General features: G+C 39.2%; 1 protein-coding gene across 2 annotated transcripts in view; it reads left to right on the top strand.

Moving 5' to 3' along the window:
- Nucleotides 1–15,985, top strand: part of inpp5a (inositol polyphosphate-5-phosphatase A) — a 210,264-nt gene that overhangs the window by 185,835 nt on the left and 8,444 nt on the right. For both annotated transcript variants that reach the window (XM_030155633.1, XM_030155634.1), the window contains exon 13: nucleotides 10,030–10,141. In XM_030155633.1, the coding sequence (XP_030011493.1) occupies nucleotides 10,030–10,141 (112 nt within the window). The remainder of the gene's footprint in view (nucleotides 1–10,029; nucleotides 10,142–15,985) is intronic.

The raw sequence follows: 15,985 nt of genomic DNA, 5'->3' as shown, positions 1-15,985 counted from the left end.
GGTTTTTATCAGGTATCTACAGCTGATGCAGCTCTGGCCAACAGCCTCCCTACGTTTGCTGGAAGCCATAGGTCTGTCTCTATACTCGAGAATTCTTTGCCTGCATAGCTGCAAAGGCTGCAGGCTGTAAAATGCATATCTCTTCACTTTCAAAAAGTCATCTGTCAAAGTTGGCCATGACAAGTCTAAGTACTTGGGCACTGGAGTGAGGAATTTGCCCAGGCCTTGTCACAGCTGGACCTGGAGCCAGTTGGCTGCCGTGCACTGATAGGCTGCGGGACAACTCATACACCCGTATACAGTCATAGACAGGAGGCCATGTATGGTTAAGAGTACACACAGAGAGAATAGATGTGTGTTTTCAGCAGAAATCAGTCATTTATGTATTTGGACACAGTTTCTCCATCATGTTTAATACAACCAGCCATTAGGTCATTATCTTTACATAGCCTGCAGTACAACCATTTGACTGAAAATAATAAGTTTTAGTATACATTATGGTTCCTTTTGATTCCATATTTGAGATGGCATAACTAAGGTAATATCCCCTAAAACATACTGAAGCACTTGTATCTTATTCATGTATTTTGATTGATTTAGGGCAAAGCTTTTAGTACTCCTCTGATCTGATTTCTTTGGCCTTTTTTGCACAAGATCGATGCAAAAATTGAATCGGGACCCCAGCTTCAGGAGGAAAAGCAGTGGACAATGAGGGAGCAGTGGAAGAAGGTATTCTCTCAGTAACATGGTTACTGGGAATGGGCTTTGAGGGAGATTTTGAGTGACATCAGACCAGCGGTACAACTCCATCAATGGACAAATCATGACTGATTTCAATGATTTCAGGGGAGGGAGATGGTGTGGAAGTGGGGTGGGTGGAAAAGATGGCTGCTATCCAATACAACTGTTTGCAAAGTAAAGAAATGGGACAGGAGATGCAAATGCATACATTGCTGTACAACAGAAACCTAGCTGATTTGTTTTGTGCCTCAAACTGTCCAGTTCATGTGATTCTTACATGTATTTTTATTTACACTAATGCTTAGTACAACCCCTCTCAATGGGAAGGTAATGGGGGAAAAAAACATGGCTCCAGTCCTGTGGGTCTGTGTTTGTCTAGTCTAGACATGGAAAAACTGAGACGATCAGAGCATGGTCCAGGGGTCACAGGGTGAGGCCAGCGAGGATGCAGAGGCTGCTGAACAGTTGTGCGTTGAACCAGGAAAACACCCTGAGATCACCTTTAGCATGTTAGTTTACATTTTCCAAATGCTGCAGCTCTGCCTGCTGGGAAAATCTGCAACATTCACAGTGTTATGTAAAAGAACATGAAGGTTTAAAAGCTGATTCTCCCAGACAGGATGACTTTGCCCTTTCCAGGAGAGGATAGTTTGGTCAAGTGGCTGCCTGCCAGTTTCTCCATAGCTGCTAATAACTACATACACCATGAGTGAATTATCAACACAGTGGAGAATTCCCTGAAGTTCTTCTTGAGCTCATAGGAAGTACTCACACAGATGGCTCTACTGTATACAGTTACTGGTCTTGTCCTGTGAATAACACTCCTCACATGATGAGTGATGTCACCTCTGCTGCATGTGTATTTGACTGTGAATACATTAGTCCTATAGCCCTGCTGCTGTTTGCATCCTATATGAAGGAGGTTTCTTGTTCTCTGCTCTGTGAACAGCCTTCCTATAGTGGAGCAATCGGTGTGACTCCATCGAGGGAGCGACACAGACGTCCTTTAACGACAATGTTTCGTTAAAGCACTGTGGCCAAACCACTTTGCACTGTAAGTGTAGGACTCATGTTGGTTTAGAGCAGCCACAGGATTCAGCGTTACTTGTCTGAACTACTGAACAGGAACATTGTTTTACATCCATTAGCACATCCATCATTCTAACTACTACTGAGCCTGTGAAAATGATGAGGAGCCATTGTGGTGATAATAGCTGAAGATTGTCCGCTGTCATGTGTCATTGCCTCTTGTCTAAGATGATGCCAGTGAGAGGGAGGCTTTGTTAAAACAATCTTACACAGAGAGGATTAAATGGATGCCATCTGTGTCTTCTTGTCTTCATTTAGAGCAACTAAACGCAAAACATGTCATAGCTGAACCCCAGCAGGCTGTGAGCCATGAGCTACTGATGGCATTTGACTCTGTTTGTACTGCACTATGCCAATGTTGTGCCTGCGAGCCTCCCAGCTCTACAAACTGAAGCAAACATTCAGCTTTATTGATAGCATTTGGCTGATCTTTTTGAATCTGTGTATGTGTGTGTGTATGTGTGTGTTGTGTTTTGCCAAGCTTCCCCTGACAACGGCAAATAAACATGGCTGTACAGGCAGCAAGTCATTCAAAAGCCAGAGGTCCCACTTTTTAGCCAATCCCAGTTAGGTAATGGCCATTCCTCCGTCCCACCATGCTGTTCAACACCCTTGACCTCTTGTCCCTGATATTGTGACTCTTATCTTTGGCTTCCTGCCCTACCTATACTCCCAAGTTTATATTGCCCTCATTAAATACCAAGTAACTGAATAGCCCACTGTTTGGCCTGTCACTTATTTATCATTATGTAAAACAAGGTAATAGAGTTTGATGGGAAGATAGGAAAATGTGGGACAAGGAAGTCTGCCCATGAGCAATCCATGCATGGTCTTCAGAGTTTGCCTGTTTCATTTGTTTTGTGGTTAAATCAGGCCAACGCTTTATTAAAGTATACATTGTCACCATTAACTAATTGCATATTAGCATGTATATTGGCAGTTTATTGGTTCTTTATTGGATTATTCCTTATTCTGAATGACAATATTCTACAACTAGTAAATTATTAACAAAGAATTTCCCGCAGTAACCACATGATTACTGTCTGTTCATAGTAAGGAAGTTGGTGTATGTGTGTTATGGTCATAATATGCTTGTCTCGGTGTGGACAGTAGAATATGGTCATGCATAATAAGGAATTAGACATCTTTTATAAGGATTAATAAAGAGCCAATACGCTACTGATAGGTATACTAATAAACAACCAGTTAAAGGGAAAGATCAGCACTAGCAAAAAAGTGTAAGCTTTTATTCAGATGGCAATTTCTTTATGAATTTCTAAAAAGTCTGGACAATGTTTGTAAGTGATTAAAACAGAATTCATATGGAACCAACTTTTCCTTTGTCAACTTGTTGTGTATTTTTTTCATTGCCTCCAGCAGGTTTATGCTAAAGAAAACCCTGCAGTGATTTTTTTGGGGGTAAAGAACAGAGCATTGGCCAAAGCAACACATGACATTTGGAGCATCCAGAAACAAAGAAAGGAGTCTGGGATTTGTTTATTGCTTTCTCTAACATTGCTAGATAGGGAGTTTGATTGAATTACAGGACTGTAGGGATTTGGTGGTGGTATTTGCTTTTGCACTGCGAGTCTAATGTTTGGGAAAGCTTTTGCATTTGGTAAATGGAGTGCATTTATACAGTAATTTTTAATCTTGCTGACAGCCAAAGCACTTTACCCCTCTTTCACCCATTCACATACACCTACACACCAATGTTGACATAGCTGCCAATTGACAGAACAAGTCCACTACGAACAACCCAGGGTTCGGTGTGTTTTCCAGTCCAGTCGCAGCTCTGCCACTTCTGTTGCCATCTTACCCACATTACCCAAACGGTAGCCTGTTTATCATAACAGTGTAATGTCTTAATGGTGGCCTCTCCCTCTGCTGGGCGAGGCCTAGTGACACGCCACAGGTAGGGCCAGTGCACCCTGCCAGTTTTACTGTTGCAAGACAAACAAGCTGACACTGGCTGGAAAACCTGTGAGTAATGTGTCGGCCGCCAAGTCAAACATTAAACCCCAAACCAAGCATGAATGAATGAGCTCTCGATGAGGGCTGGAGGGTCTCGATATGTGACCGTGCACACATGTATCATCTGAGGTATGGCCAGCAACACAAAAAAGAATGGCAAACAAGTCCCTGGTGTTACTGAGGAGTGTGACTGTTTGTGTTGGTTGTAAAAATGTATCAGCATTTGTTGACTGTACTCGCCCTTGTTTTTATTTCATGCCTTTTAATGAATGGATGTGTCTTTTATGAAGGGGCTTGAATCTGAAGCCAGAATCATTTGTCTTGTACTTTTTGTACCTAAAAAAGAATTTGTACATCATAATATTTAATGACAGAAAATGTAATTGGACAAAATGAAATGTTCATATGATGAACACTGACACAAACTAAGTAAAAAGATGATTATATGGTTTAGTTTATAATCTGCCCAAGTTTCATTTCATTTTGTAAACTTCATGAATATCAGTTATACTGTGTCACAACATTGGATTTGACTTTTTTTTTCCCACCTGACCAGAAAACCTTACTGAGATCGGCCATATGATGGCATAAAAGTATCATGTAGAAACGTGTATGTTAGTCAGAAAGATCTTGACTGACAACATGCACTATTACTTATGTTTTATCTCATTAAAATACATTCTGGCTCAGGTAGTCAGTTGGGCATATTTATTATATCCTTTAGCAGGTGAAAATTTCACTGAATTTAGGGAAATTTATTTATATAGCACCATTCAGACACACAGCAGTTAAAGGTCATCAAACAGGACATTTAAAAAGAAACAGTATTTTAAAACAAAAGTGAACCATTAAAAGCCAGTAAATTAACAGTCAAATAAAGACATTATGCAGTAGATACCAGACTGAATGAAAGTCTTCAGATTAAAATCAGCAAAATGACCATTATTGGCATTGTCAAATACAATACAGAGAATACAATACACAGTAAAAATATAACTTTAATTCACCACAAATTAATCAATACAATGTCTAGTTATATTTAATACTGTATACATGACTGTGCAAAAGTCCTAGTCCAATGTTAGGTTTGTTGATTTAGTTAAGTTCTGATGACCACACACATATTTCTGTATCCATCTCTGTATCAAAATACAATCTGATATATGTGAAGTATGTACAGCAGGAAAAACTTTACAATTAACATATTTTTAACCCTTTTTTTGAGACATATGAGATTTGTTGCATTAATTTTCTGATGTTTTACACCAGGTTTCATTCAACACATGTCAAATGTTTCTAATTCTTTGTGCTGCTTTTTGTCATGGGGTCAGGGGTCACAATAAATACTGACTTTAACCTTTAGAACACATTTAGTTCAGTTTTTTGTGTGTCTTTTATGGCTGTGCCCTAAATTCCCTTTATTTTCTTGTTGTATGTGAAGAAAAGAGAATGAGAAATAAATATGTATGATCATTTCAAACCTGCAAAAACAACAAAGATAAAGTTGGAATAAGACTTCTGCACAGTATCATATGAATGTGTAATATAGAGATGAAACCAATTGTTGTATATTCCACATTTTCATACAAAAGACACAGACTTGGTGTAGTTAAGAATAAGAGAAAAAGTCCACCACAAATACATGACATGATTTGATTGTGGTAACTCAACTCACTAAAGAAATGAGGAACTGTTCACATATGCAAAACCTATAAAAATGAATCATACATGACAGTGTACAGATCAACAGTATATGGGCTAGAACTGATGTTGGTGCAGCAGTGTGTGGAGATGTTTTGTTCATGTATGTACCTTACGGGGCAGAACCCCCTCCTATACAGGTACACAGTTGTTGGACTTATCAGCTTGACCTATTAATTAGTGTAATTAGTCTTTCTGCGGGCAATAAGGGTCTGATAGGAGCTGACGGTCTCCAGCCCACACGCCCTCTCGGACCGTTTACCTTCTCCGATAAGTTTGTGAGCTCGCTAATCGGACACATTAATCACTCCGGCCCCAGCGCGCCATTCGACTGTTTGCTGTTGCATTAAGACTTGTTATCTCTATTGGAGCCAATGAAGGGTGCGGTAAAACAGAAAGGGGAACAACCTATACTTGCACACCGGGGCGCAGAATGGCCCTTTAATGGCCACTGCGGAGTATTTTTAATCAGCTTTTACAATGGCTGGCTGTCATCAAAAATGACTGAACGATAGCGAAGTTTTGTTGTTGAAGTGCTTGAGGAAGTTTGCTATCAGGAGAGAGTTCATTGTTTGAAGGAGGTGAGGGCAAAACTTGATTTTCTCTCAATCTCTTTAACACCAAAATGGCCCCTGGCTTGTTAGTCAATAAAGCTATAAGAGATCTGCTCTCAGCCCCTGATAGGAGCATTGTTCACAGACTGTTTAAGGCTGGGGACATCCCTCAGGAAGCGGCAGTATTCAGGCCACCCTGAAGTCAACCAGCTTCACAAGCCCTTTGAAGACTTTGCTCTTTTCCACCCTCACTTTGGCTCTTTCTGTCTGATCCGTCTTTATCCCCTCTCTTTTGCCTCCCTGTCTATCTCTGTTTCACTCATCCTATTCTTCGTGCTCTCTTTTATCCCAGGATCACTTTCTTTAGCCCTTTGATTAGCATACCAAAACACCCATGCATTTCCCTATGGTTTAAGTGCCATTAATGCTAATTGGAGGCAGGGGACTTCTCTAAGTAGCTCACCACAGGTCTGTTTGTTCACCTGGAGGGGGGGGGGGGGGCTCGGTGTGTGCGCATGAGCCAGATGAAGCCACCTTGTGCCCCAGGTTTAACCTCATACAGAACACTACAAACACATACTGCGTGTTACTGGTAATTGATAAATAGTAGTTGGAAAATTGTGATGTAAGTGCAACTGCACAGAAATGTAATCTGAAGCTAAAAATTTGGAGCAGTCCAAACAAAAAATGTTAGTTAGATTCTGACAGACTAGCTAAATTTGCTAACTCAGTAGGATTTTCACCAGTTCAGAGACAAGAAACTGTTCATTCTCGCCTTCCACTTCTTCATTTCCTGGGCTGTTTCTTTGTCTTCTTGGTGATGGTTTTGTAATTTGCATATCAGAAGTCGGACCCTTCTGGTAAAGGATTGACCAGTATCAGCTTGGCCAGTTGTCAGATTTGATGTTCAGCATTTTTAGGATAAACAGTATTACTTTTCCAAATGCGTTAAAAAAAAAAATTATTAACATTAACTCATAAAGACACAGTGCTTCCTTTGTGGTAACTCCCAAAAGCATTTTCTCTGTATTTAACCTTTCTTAAGGGATTTATCACTATTTATTTCGCTTTTTTTTTTCATTTCACATGTTTATTTCAAACCTGCTACCACAGTTAAACACTTAACAGACGACAACTGACAGCTTTTTTTTCAGTGCAAATCATTTATTTTCCTATATCTGATTTCCCAATTATGTAGATGTTCATAAAAGTTCAGATTAAAGTTGAGGGTTATTATATCAGAAAAAGAAAACTTAAGAAAAAGTGATTTTTTTTTTTAGCAAATATATCAATAACTGAACATAAAAACAAGTGTCTCCATCAACTGTCATTTATCAAACTGAATGGGTTTTTACTGGTGAATCAATGTTGTAGAAGATGACAGTGTTTCTACGTTCACTACAGAGCCTCTGAACGTCCAAATGGGTCATATCTGATGACCATGAAAAGATGACAAATTGTATTTTACACCAATTATTTACATGGATTGATAAGATTAGTGGATCAACAGCTATTAAACATTTCAGATCAGTAGATACTTTTTGTGGTGGATGTTTAGGTCTTTATGGGTTAACATGTGGTACTTCCCTCTGGCCTCTCTCCGTCTGCAGTCACCATTCTGTGTTCTGGAACAATGAGTAAATGACTATTTACTCAAATGAGCAAATAGCATTTTCTCATTTTATTTACTCACCTTCTTTAACCCTCAAAGACCTGAACAGCCGGCAGCAACCAAACACATCAACTGATCTGAAATGAGTAGTAACTGTTGAACCGCTAATCCTATCAATAAATGTAAATAATCCTGGTAAAATGCAGTTTCTTAACTTAACATTATCAGATGTGACCCATTTGGACGTTCAGAGGCTCCGTAGTGGATGTGGGAACACCGTCATGTTCTACAACACTGATTCACCAGTAAAACCCACGGAGTTTGAAAAGACAGTGGTTGTAGATACTTTATTTCATGTTCAGTTAATGACATAGTTTGCTGAAAAAGTCATCTCTGTTCTGATGTAGTAATGCTTGAATTTACTCGAGCTTTTATGAACATCTACATGATCAGGGAATTCAATTAACATTAATAAAATTGAATTAAAAAGCAAAATGCGGATGATAATATAATGAACATTGATAAATGACTGGTTAAATGTGGAGGAAAAATTAATTCATAGCTGTAAGTCTTGAAGGATTAATTGAAGGTTTTTCAGTGAAGTTTTGTGTTAGTTACTTGAAACTCTAATACCATCACTTTATATTAGTTACAGTCAATCATTTATTATTCTCCTTCATTACCAGTTACTGACACGGACTCACAACTTCAGAATTATTTCACAGCTAACATCAGTTGTGCTGCACCAGTCAGAACGAATGTCCTGTTTTATATTTTTGCTTTGTTTGGCCAAACTTTCTACTTAGGAAAAGAAAAGTAACGCACTAAAAGTCTGAGACTGAGCTTGAAAATTCAGGTCAGTATCATGCACCAAATTCAGAGAATGATTAGTACATTTTTAATGTTTGTCTGTCCTAAGTAGACTATTTTTTTTCTTAGGTTAAATCAGATATTTAGTCGTTATTTAGTCAACTTCCAAAATGAATGAAAAGCTGCATCAATCTAGGTGATGTAGCCAGCTTTTTTATTTGACAGTAATGTGCTTTACAGAAAATCTTCAGATTGTTGTTTTGTCTGAAAGTGTTTAGGGTTGAGATTAGAAAGAGTTACTACAATGTTTGTGAGTCCATCAGTTGAATTTTGGATCGCAGAGTCTACACCGTAAGAATTTAGAGTCCAAAAGAAATGTGTCACTATTAAAACTTTGCTATCTCTACAATCGCTCTTCTAATGGAGCGTTGAAACCTAACCACAGTGTTGGGTTTTCCACCATTTTTGAGGTGAACTACCAAGCCTCTTCAGAAGAAAATGATGTAAAGTCCACCAGACACATAGAGGAACGGCTTACTTTCACTGGTACCGTACACCAGTTGTAGCTCACTGTGATTTAAATGTACAAAACAAAGCATCCCCAACCAAATACGTATTAAATGCATATTTCCGTCGCACAAAGTCCAATTAAGCTATCAGAGCCTGGCATGTGTGATGAATCGTAGGCATGGCGTGTGTTTATTTTATCATTAGGGTATCACCGTCCTAGCAGAAGAGGCACTATGTGTTATGCTACGGTTAGCAAGCGTGGCACTGGAGGAGCAAATTGGATTGGTATTACAGTATGTAAGCCCGGTCTTACATCCTGATGAGTGCCGACAAACAAATTGGATTGGTGGTGTGTAAATCTGAAGCAGTTTGATGAGCCGAAGGGGCAAATTGAATTCTCAACAATGTAAATCTGTATCAGCTCGATGGCTCTCTGCCCGACTCCAGCCCAGCCGCTGCTTAAATCATGCGATTGTTCCCTGCTGTTCCGAGATACAATCTCTCTTGGCCATTTGCCGCGGCTCCTAATCTGTTTTTGATGACCGCATAGGGATGTAGCTATACATATGGGCAACCGAATCTCCCTCTGGTTCTCTCCGACTAAATCCTTTTCATTCCTCCTCTTATTTTTCCCTCTCTCTTGCTCACACACAATCACAACCTGTACAGTTGGCAGAGAAAAATTGCTTTAATTGAGCCATCCGTGTGTGTTTATTCAAGAGATTACTCAGATGATTGGTCATACTAATGGACCTCCTGTTTTCTCGGGAAAACATTTTGATCTCCGTCTCTGAAATAACGCAGATGACGCGTCGTCTTGTATTTATTACTCCATCTCAGCCCTTCCGATTAACTTGCATCATTTTTATTGATTTCCTTATTGCCCTTCCTTTATTATCTTGTTCTTTGTGCATCATTTTGCACTTTTCAGGAGTGCTACATATCGTAAACCTCACTCTACTCTCTTAAATTTTCATAAATGTTTGTCATGTGAGTGTTTTTCCTGCTGAGTGATGTATTTTGTTTACTTCCCTACAGTTACCCATACAGTGAAGATTGCAGTCAGGGGAAAGAGTACATGAACACCAGATGCCCTGCCTGGTGTGACCGAATCCTCATGTCTGCCTCTGCCAGAGACCTGGTCTTAAAGGTGAGCATCATTCTTAATCCCCTTTTTAGCTCACCAGCCGATAGACCATGAGCTATTACGAAGGTGCAGGGTCCATCGGCATCGGCATCTTCACTGTCGTCGTCTTCCAATCCATTTTTATTTATAAAGCACAAATTTAAACAAACACAAAGGTTTCCAGAATGCTGTACAGTAAAATAAATGCAATAAAAACATAATAAAAAGATAAAATGCCAAGATAAAAACACAATGATACATAATAAATAAATAAAATAGCTTCAGCCTTGTTTTTGGAACCCTCAGGAGCAGCTGGTCAGCTGACCTGAGAGATTGGCTAGGTATGTAGGGGTGCAGAAGGTCAGAGAAATATGCTGGCGCAAGACCATTTAGACATTTAAAAGCAAATAAAAGAATTTTTAAATTAATTCTAAAATAGATGGGAAGCTGCTGGGGTGAAGCTAAAATCTTTGTTAGCAATTTCTTCAAATATCTTCTCTGATGAAACTTCTGGTCAGATTCATTTCAAATTTTATATGTAGGTTTCTTGGGAGAATGTCTAAAAAGTTTATTTGCATTTTTGAGAAATGATCATTTGTGGATTTTTGATGAATTTTTGAAATAGTGAAAATTTGCCTTTACTTGTAATGGTCCATATTTTGATAATAATAATAATAATAATAATAATAATTTTCTTATTATTTTAATAAGAAGAAGAATTTTTGAAATAGTAAAAATTTGCCTTTACTTGTAATGGTCCATATTTTGATGGTTTATAACCTGGAAATGGTCACAGATATCAGTTTAGTTACTAGGGGTGTAGTGGTGCACTCGTATGTACCGAACCATTTCGGTTCGAGGACTTCAGTACAATGTGGAGGTGTACCGAATGAATACATGTAGCCTGTACATGTTACACAAACACTCGGGAAGCAGGGTGGCCGCAAGCAGAACCCATGTGCAGGGTTTCCCCTATTCTGCAGTGGCGCCGCTGCTGAATTCTCAATGCCACTGTCAAAAATAACAAAAAAAATACCACTTTATTCTGAGGCTGGGGTACCAATAAGGGGTGGTAAACATGACAACAGAGAGTATTACAGGGGCACAGAAGCCAGGTTGGACGTTTGAAGCGTGTTAAGTTTCACTTTAGGTTTTCAGTAGTTATGGAGCTCACCCCCCATACCCCACCCCCCCACCCCCCTTCACTGGTCTCCTTTACTGTACCAAAAACATACTGAAAATGTATTGAACCGAAGACCCCTGTACTGAAAACATACCGAACCAAAATTTTTCTGTACTGTTACACCCCTAATAGTTACTATTGAGCACTGATAGGAAGTCATATATGGACTTTGATTTAATTAATTGAGTTCTCCTCCAGTAAAAGTACCACCCACTTCTATTGGGAGATTATTCTCCTGCATCAAGACCACAGGACGCTAACATAGTGGCAGAACCTGACAACCTCACAAATTCAACTTGTTATTGATTCTTAATGGAAGATGCCATTGAGCCACAGGGCCATTGGTCCTATTTTTTTTTTTTTTTTTGACATTCTCAGGCTTTGAGAAAGGAAAGATTTCTGTGTCAATTGTCACACTCAGTTAACATACAGGTGCCGTTATGAGCTCATCACTCTATTTCTACAACTCCATCGTCCTTGATCCGCATGGGTACCCCTGCTCTTTCCTCCCCACCCCCGTCTGTCACATCACAGATGGAAGGATGAGGTGTCTGTGAATATTAATTTGAAGCGCTAAGCCATGGGTCCACCAAGACAGTATATGCATACCAGCCCTTATAGAGTTCCAGAGGGCCCCACGTTCTTCATAAAGCCACAGATCCGTCTCTTTCCTCAAATGCACCCCCCAACTCGGCCTCAAATCCCTCCCAGTTTTGTAAACTTCAGCCAATCTGTCTTCATCCTCGCCTCTCACGCTTTCTCCTACAGCCTGTGCTGCAGTCTGTTCACTCGTTGCTTAGTATTTTGTTTGCTGAATTAATTCCAATTGAACAAGCAGCGCTGCAAAGTTTTCCCAGACTTTGGTCACCCCACTTAACACCACTGTGCATTTAATTAATTGCATTTTTATTTCATATGTAGAAAAAATAATACCCTTTCCTCATGATAACATTCTGTGGACTGATTTTGTTATGTAGAGGATGCAGGTACAGTGTTTTTGAATATTTAGGTTCGTTCCAGAGAACCACAATGCATCTGTTCAGTAACATTAGCTACAGTTAGCATAGAAACACTGCAAAAATCAAAATCTTGCCTGGTGTATTTTTGTCATTTTTAGTCAAAATATCCCCTCACACTTAAGACATAATCACCTAAATGGTGACTTTTCAGTGAAATATAAGAACTTATTTTTAGACAATAGATCTTGAAAATCTTACTTCAAGAAATCTTACCAAGATAATTTTCACTTCTTCCATTGGCAGATTTTTTTTTTTTTTTGCTTAATTCTAGATTTTTTATTTTTTTGCTTAATTCAAAACACTTGGATTGGAAAATTTAGATTTTTTTTCCAGTGAATAAGTCAACAATCACCAACTCTGCACAAAACAGACACAAATATTTAATATTCCACTTTTTTAATACAGTACCTTGGACACTAATTTGTTTTCAGGGGGCAGCAGGTGGGAAATGATGAGGTGAGGGGGGCTTTATCTACAGAGCTATATAACCCACCATCGCATTACTTTTAGAATAACGTACACCCCCCTGGTCCCAATTTTTTTTCTGGGATAGGTTGGTTAGCAAGAGGGTCAAAAAAGGTTGAGAAACAGTGTTTTAGATCATTGGATTCTTCAACATCAGTCCATTTAACAATAAATCTTGCCATTGTATGTTTCAACAAAATCTGGATGCATATAATATCAATGTTTCTGGGTCAATAATATTTTATATCAGCATTTCTAATGTAACATACAGTACAACAGCCTGAAGTCACCAAGAGGTGTGTTGTTTTAGCAAGTGTTTAATGATGTTATTATAATCTACATATGTTTGGCACAGTCTCTGCAGAACTGAAATATGAGAAAATGTATTAAAAACACAAATTTCAGGAAAAGAAATGGTATTTACTGTGACCAACATGAGACTTACTGCTCTAATATGTATGTTTCATGAAGTAGAAGTCAGTAGTTTTTGTGAGTTTTAATAGTGTTAACAGTATTTCCCTGCGTTATGTTCATGTATGTTCATAAAGAGACTGAGGAATAAATACTACGCTCATTACAACCCTGTAAAAACAAGCACAGTACTGTATATCAACTGTTTATGGCACTTTTGGCATCAGTTTAATTGTCGTTCACAGCAACAGATTTTATTTGTTTGTTTTTTTTACAGCATTACTACACTTATTAACCTTTTTATGGTTGGCTGTAGGAAGTGGTAGCACTCTAGGTTACTGAATGATAACAAAGATTTGACGGGAAAAATGACTGTGACCATTTATTTACTAATGTTTAAATCAATTGTCAGCTTTTTCCAAATCCTAAGCAAAGCACATTTATAGCCTAAACCTAAAAACTTTTAGTATTTGGAATGCAAACTCTGCTCCACCATCCACCCCACCTTCTCCGTCCCATTAATGAAAGTAACGTGTCCATGCAGAAACATACAATAGCATCATTTTTTGACTCAGTTGCTTGGACCAATAAGCTCAACTTTAACCGCAGAGGCCCAACAACATCCAGGCATTCATCTGTAAATGTGCAAATGTTTTATACAGTCTCTGCCAGAAGAATCAACTGAAATATATAGGAAGTGTGAGAAAATGAGCATTACAAACACAAATTAAAAAAAAAAAAAAAAGGTATTTAGTGTGACCAATATGAGACTTACTGCTCTAATATCTTGTGTGTTTCATCAAGTAGAAGTCAGTAGTTTTTGTGAGTTTTAATTCTGCAAACAGTATTTCTCAGTGTTATGTTCATGTATCTTCATAAAGAGACTGAGGAATAGATATTACGTCGATTACAACCCATTTAAAACAAATGCAGTATATCAGCATTGCATTTTCTGACTGTTTATGATACGTTTGGCTTAAGTTTAGTTGTTGTTCACAGAAACAGATTTTATTTATTTGAGTTTTTTTTTTTTTTTTACAGCATTACTAAACAAACTCCGCTCCACCATCCACCCCAATTTCTCCTTCCCATTAATGAAAGTAACATGTCCGTGCAGAAACATACAATGGCATCATTTTTGGACTTGGTTGCTTGGACCAATAAGCTCAACTTCAACCGCAGAGGCCCAACAACATCCAGGCATTCATCTGTAAATGTGTGTGAAACACTTGCAGCGGTGTATTGTACAGTAACCGTCGGCAGCGGGGGGCTGCTCAGGAAGTTTGGCTTTCTTTTGTGTCCACCACAAATGACAAATTCCTTCCTGATCTTTCTTCTCACTGACTGAAGCATCACAAGGAGGCCAGCTTTACAGACACAGTAGATACAACAGTAACTCAGATCAGTAGATTTTATTACAGTGGAAAATAACATAAAATTACTATAAAGCTTTTTATAAGAAAAAAAAAAAACAAACGACACCCGGTTTGCGTTCACGTATCACCCACTTAATGTGTCAGAATTATGTAGAAAGTGATTCATACACACACAGCTGGGTTGTTGTTTGCTTTTTTCTCCCTCAAGCACCAGCTAATTGCTTGTAATGCAGGGAGTCTAACAGTTAGTGTGTTCACAGATTGGCTGATGATTCACTGAGCACACACTCCGTGGCTCCGAGCATTACAGATTGTTGAGACATGGGCCCGTAAACAGCCCGGCGTGTGGCGTCATCTATCATGGCACGGTCGGTTAACTCGCCATCATGTTATTTTCTGCTTGCCGAGCCCTAACACGCCAAAGGTTGCCCGCTGGCTGTGCGGCGCAGCACCAGCTCCGGGAGTGGCGGTAATGAATGTTTAGCCGAGCGAGCGCTCCCTCTCTGCCGGAGGGCCCCGGGTAATTTGTTTATCTGTCTAAAGATTATGCAGCCCGAAAATCCACAATTTTATGCTGCCTTTGTAAATTATCAAGTGTGTGTTTGATGAATGTATCTCAGGCTTTGGGAGGCAGCGGCTCGGGGCCCGGCTGCCAGACGAATACAGAGGTGCCAGTGCGTGGCCTCCGAGAAAAAAGGTAGAGTGAGGTGGCGCCGATGAAGGCGCGGCAGAACACCGTGTTCTGACCCCTCTCCACCGCCGGATTGGTCTGAAGTTAATTTGGATTTCACTTTATGGTTCATTCTCAAGCTCTCTGTCTGTTCTGAAGCACCAGTGCAACTCAACGAATCACTGCCACCGTGTGTGTGTGTGTGTGTGTGTGTGTGTGTGTGTTCATGGGGGTTGGGCGGCTGTTTAAAAACTCTTTAGTTCAACCAGACAAGTGTGATTTATACTGGAGGCTGCAGATTCATGTCTGAGTGGGTAACAGCTTCTTTGTGTTCACAAAGTGATATTGAAACATGATTCCCTCAGATCAGCTCTTAGATTACAGTGAGAATGTGTGTGTGTGTGTGTGTGTGTGTGTAGACCAGACGCAAATGCCCACTTTGGAAATTACTCCTGACTTTCATTCATCTTCGCAGCACAAGTTTCAAAGTAAAACCACACTGACTTTCTTAAGGAGACCTCAGTTTAATGAACATATTATCTGTATCTCAGAGAGCGGGTTTCATGTAGAGTTATACGATATATTAATTATGGTATTTTATTCCCATTTTATACCCATTGTGTGTCTTTTTCGTGTGAATCACTTGGTGCAGGTTTTTTTTTTTTAATACAGCATTTTTTACTCCATTTCTTCCTCAAAAGATGCTCTTTGAATGTATATTTTATTTAATTCAGCTGTGTTTAT

The sequence above is a fragment of the Sphaeramia orbicularis genome, chromosome 15 (genome assembly GCF_902148855.1).
Source record: "Sphaeramia orbicularis chromosome 15, fSphaOr1.1, whole genome shotgun sequence".
NCBI lineage: Eukaryota > Metazoa > Chordata > Actinopteri > Kurtiformes > Apogonidae > Sphaeramia > Sphaeramia orbicularis.
Note: the sequence above shows the minus strand (reverse complement) of the source record. Positions and strands in the feature narration are given on the sequence as shown.